At 53.3% G+C, this 1,894-nt stretch overlaps 1 protein-coding gene across 1 annotated transcript, besides 2 other annotated features; it reads left to right on the top strand.

The window, feature by feature from the left end:
- Nucleotides 1-562: 562 nt before the first annotated feature.
- Nucleotides 563-596: a microsatellite.
- Nucleotides 597-848: 252 nt separating this feature from the next.
- Nucleotides 849-870: a microsatellite.
- A 324-nt stretch (nucleotides 871-1,194) lies between these two features.
- On the top strand, nucleotides 1,195-1,497 carry TraAM80_09714 (uncharacterized protein; the record flags this gene model as incomplete). The annotated part of the gene is made up of 1 exon (XM_029386382.1): nucleotides 1,195-1,497. The coding sequence occupies one exon, from the start codon at nucleotides 1,195-1,197 to the stop codon at nucleotides 1,495-1,497; it is 303 nt and encodes a 100-aa protein (XP_029233764.1).
- Between the last annotated feature and the right edge of the window lie 397 nt (nucleotides 1,498-1,894).

The following is a 1,894-nucleotide window of genomic DNA, read 5'->3' as shown; positions in this document are numbered from 1 at the left end:
ACCAGTGCAGCTGAGAAGCGTGACGGGTGTATAGCACCAGTGCAGCTGAGAAGCGTGCGGGTGACAGCACCAGTGCAGCTGAGAAGCGTGCAGGTGACAGCACCAGTGCAGCTGAGAAGCGTGCGGGTGACAGCACCACTGCAGCTGAGCAACATGCAGGTGACAGCTCTACGCGTGCGGATGTGTCTCAGCTGCTTCTGCTGCTGGGGCTTTGTGGTTTTGCGGCCCTGTGCTGAGTGGAGCCCGGTGGAGGGGAGTTTATGCTTCTACTGAGAGCACCTCCGTCTCTCCACACACTTTTTAAACTAAATAAAGTCTCACGTGGACACTTGTTTTGTTTTATTTTCCGCTTTTTTTAAATTGTAACGCAGGACGTTTTTTTTTTTTTGGTTCCGCTAATTGTGCTCTTCTTTCGCGCCAGCACAGCGGGGTCCTCATGTATTTTCTTTCTATTTGTTTGTTATATTGTTCGCCTCTAGCAATGGCGGGAGGCAATTCACCGATTTGCTTTTTTGTGTATCGGTTGAGTATATTGTTGGTGCATTGATTTATGGCTGCGGTATTTTTGTTGTTGTTGTTTTGTCGGTTGGTTCTTGACGACGGCGTTGAGCCTGCGCGTTTGCTTGGCAGGGGGAGATGCTTCACTGCGTCCCCGCACTGCGGTCGCCGCGGGAGGTACCGGGGCTCTCTCTTACGTCCCGGCTTTTTTTGGTGAGTGCGGACGTGTGCCACGGTGCCGGCTGACGCGTAGGCCATCGAATTCGTTCGAAAAGACACGAAAACAAACAACTAACCGCTTTTCTTGGGCGATTGCGGACGCTCTCGGCATTGTGTGTCCGCCGATGGGAGAAGGAAAGAAGGAAGGAAGGAGTGGGAGCCACAGCAACGCACCACGGGTCCCTGTGGAAGTTAAGCGGTGCCTGGGCACCGGGGCCTTCAGTGGTTTAAACGAATATATCATTTATTTTTATATGCGGCCAAAACATAAACACTTTTTTTTTGTTTGAAAGATCGTGCAGGGGCCTTCCACGGCATTTTTTTTTGTTTTTTTCTGAAAACGTCTTGAGGAGTAATTTTTTTTTTTGTTAAATCATATTTCATGTATGTTTACGCTGCACGGGCTTCGGTGCCATTTTGAGTCTTAGCCATCTACTTTTCCCATCTTTGCGTCCTGCATCTCTTCTGTGTGTGTGTATGTGCGTCCTCACACGCTTTACTCTTCTTCCTTCTTTTTTGTTGTATCTGCAGGCATATATGTATGATGCAGCGCGCGTGGAGGATGCTTTTGTAGTTGGTGCTGGCAGTGCTGTCTGTGGCTGTTGCCGCCTCCTTCCGTGGCAGTGGGAAGAAGAGGGACACAATGAGAGTGTGAGTGCGCACCGTGGCTCACTCTCTTTTCTTGCAAGTGCAGGGCGCTGCATGTGGGAGTGTTGTCTTGAAGCGCGGCACCGCCAACTGCAACAGCGTGGCACGGGGTGGGCGGCCTGTCTTGTCTGAGTTTGCTGCCGCTGTGGGTGCGTCCGCGCGGCACTTCGTCTTGCTGCGTATTCGGGCCTTTCTTTTGGGTTGTGTGGCTTGGTGGCGACGGTGGCGGGGTGTTTTTGCCTCCACTTTCATGCGTTGCCGTGGCAGAGCCTTGCGGGGGTGTGCGACCTAAAAAAGAAATGCAGAAGATTGTGTGGTGCTCACTGGGTGGTGGTGCGGTGGCCGCAGAGTGGGGCTGCCGCTTCTGCTCTTGCAGCGGGGAATATGCTGCCGCACTCTTTTTGTTGGTTGCGTCGGGGGAAAATGTGCCGGCGTCTGAGAAGCTGCGGGTTCCACCGCCACGACGACTGAAGGAGGCGGAGGTGTCTGCGGCTGCCTTCGCAGGCTGCGCCCCGTGCGGCCCAGTTGC

The sequence above is a fragment of the Trypanosoma rangeli genome (assembly GCF_003719475.1).
Source record: "Trypanosoma rangeli strain AM80 chromosome Unknown Tra_15.4_contig_00659, whole genome shotgun sequence".
Classification (NCBI taxonomy): Eukaryota; Euglenozoa; class Kinetoplastea; order Trypanosomatida; family Trypanosomatidae; genus Trypanosoma; species Trypanosoma rangeli.
The sequence above is the reverse complement of the archived record's forward strand: the minus strand, read 5'-3'. Positions and strand labels throughout refer to the sequence as shown.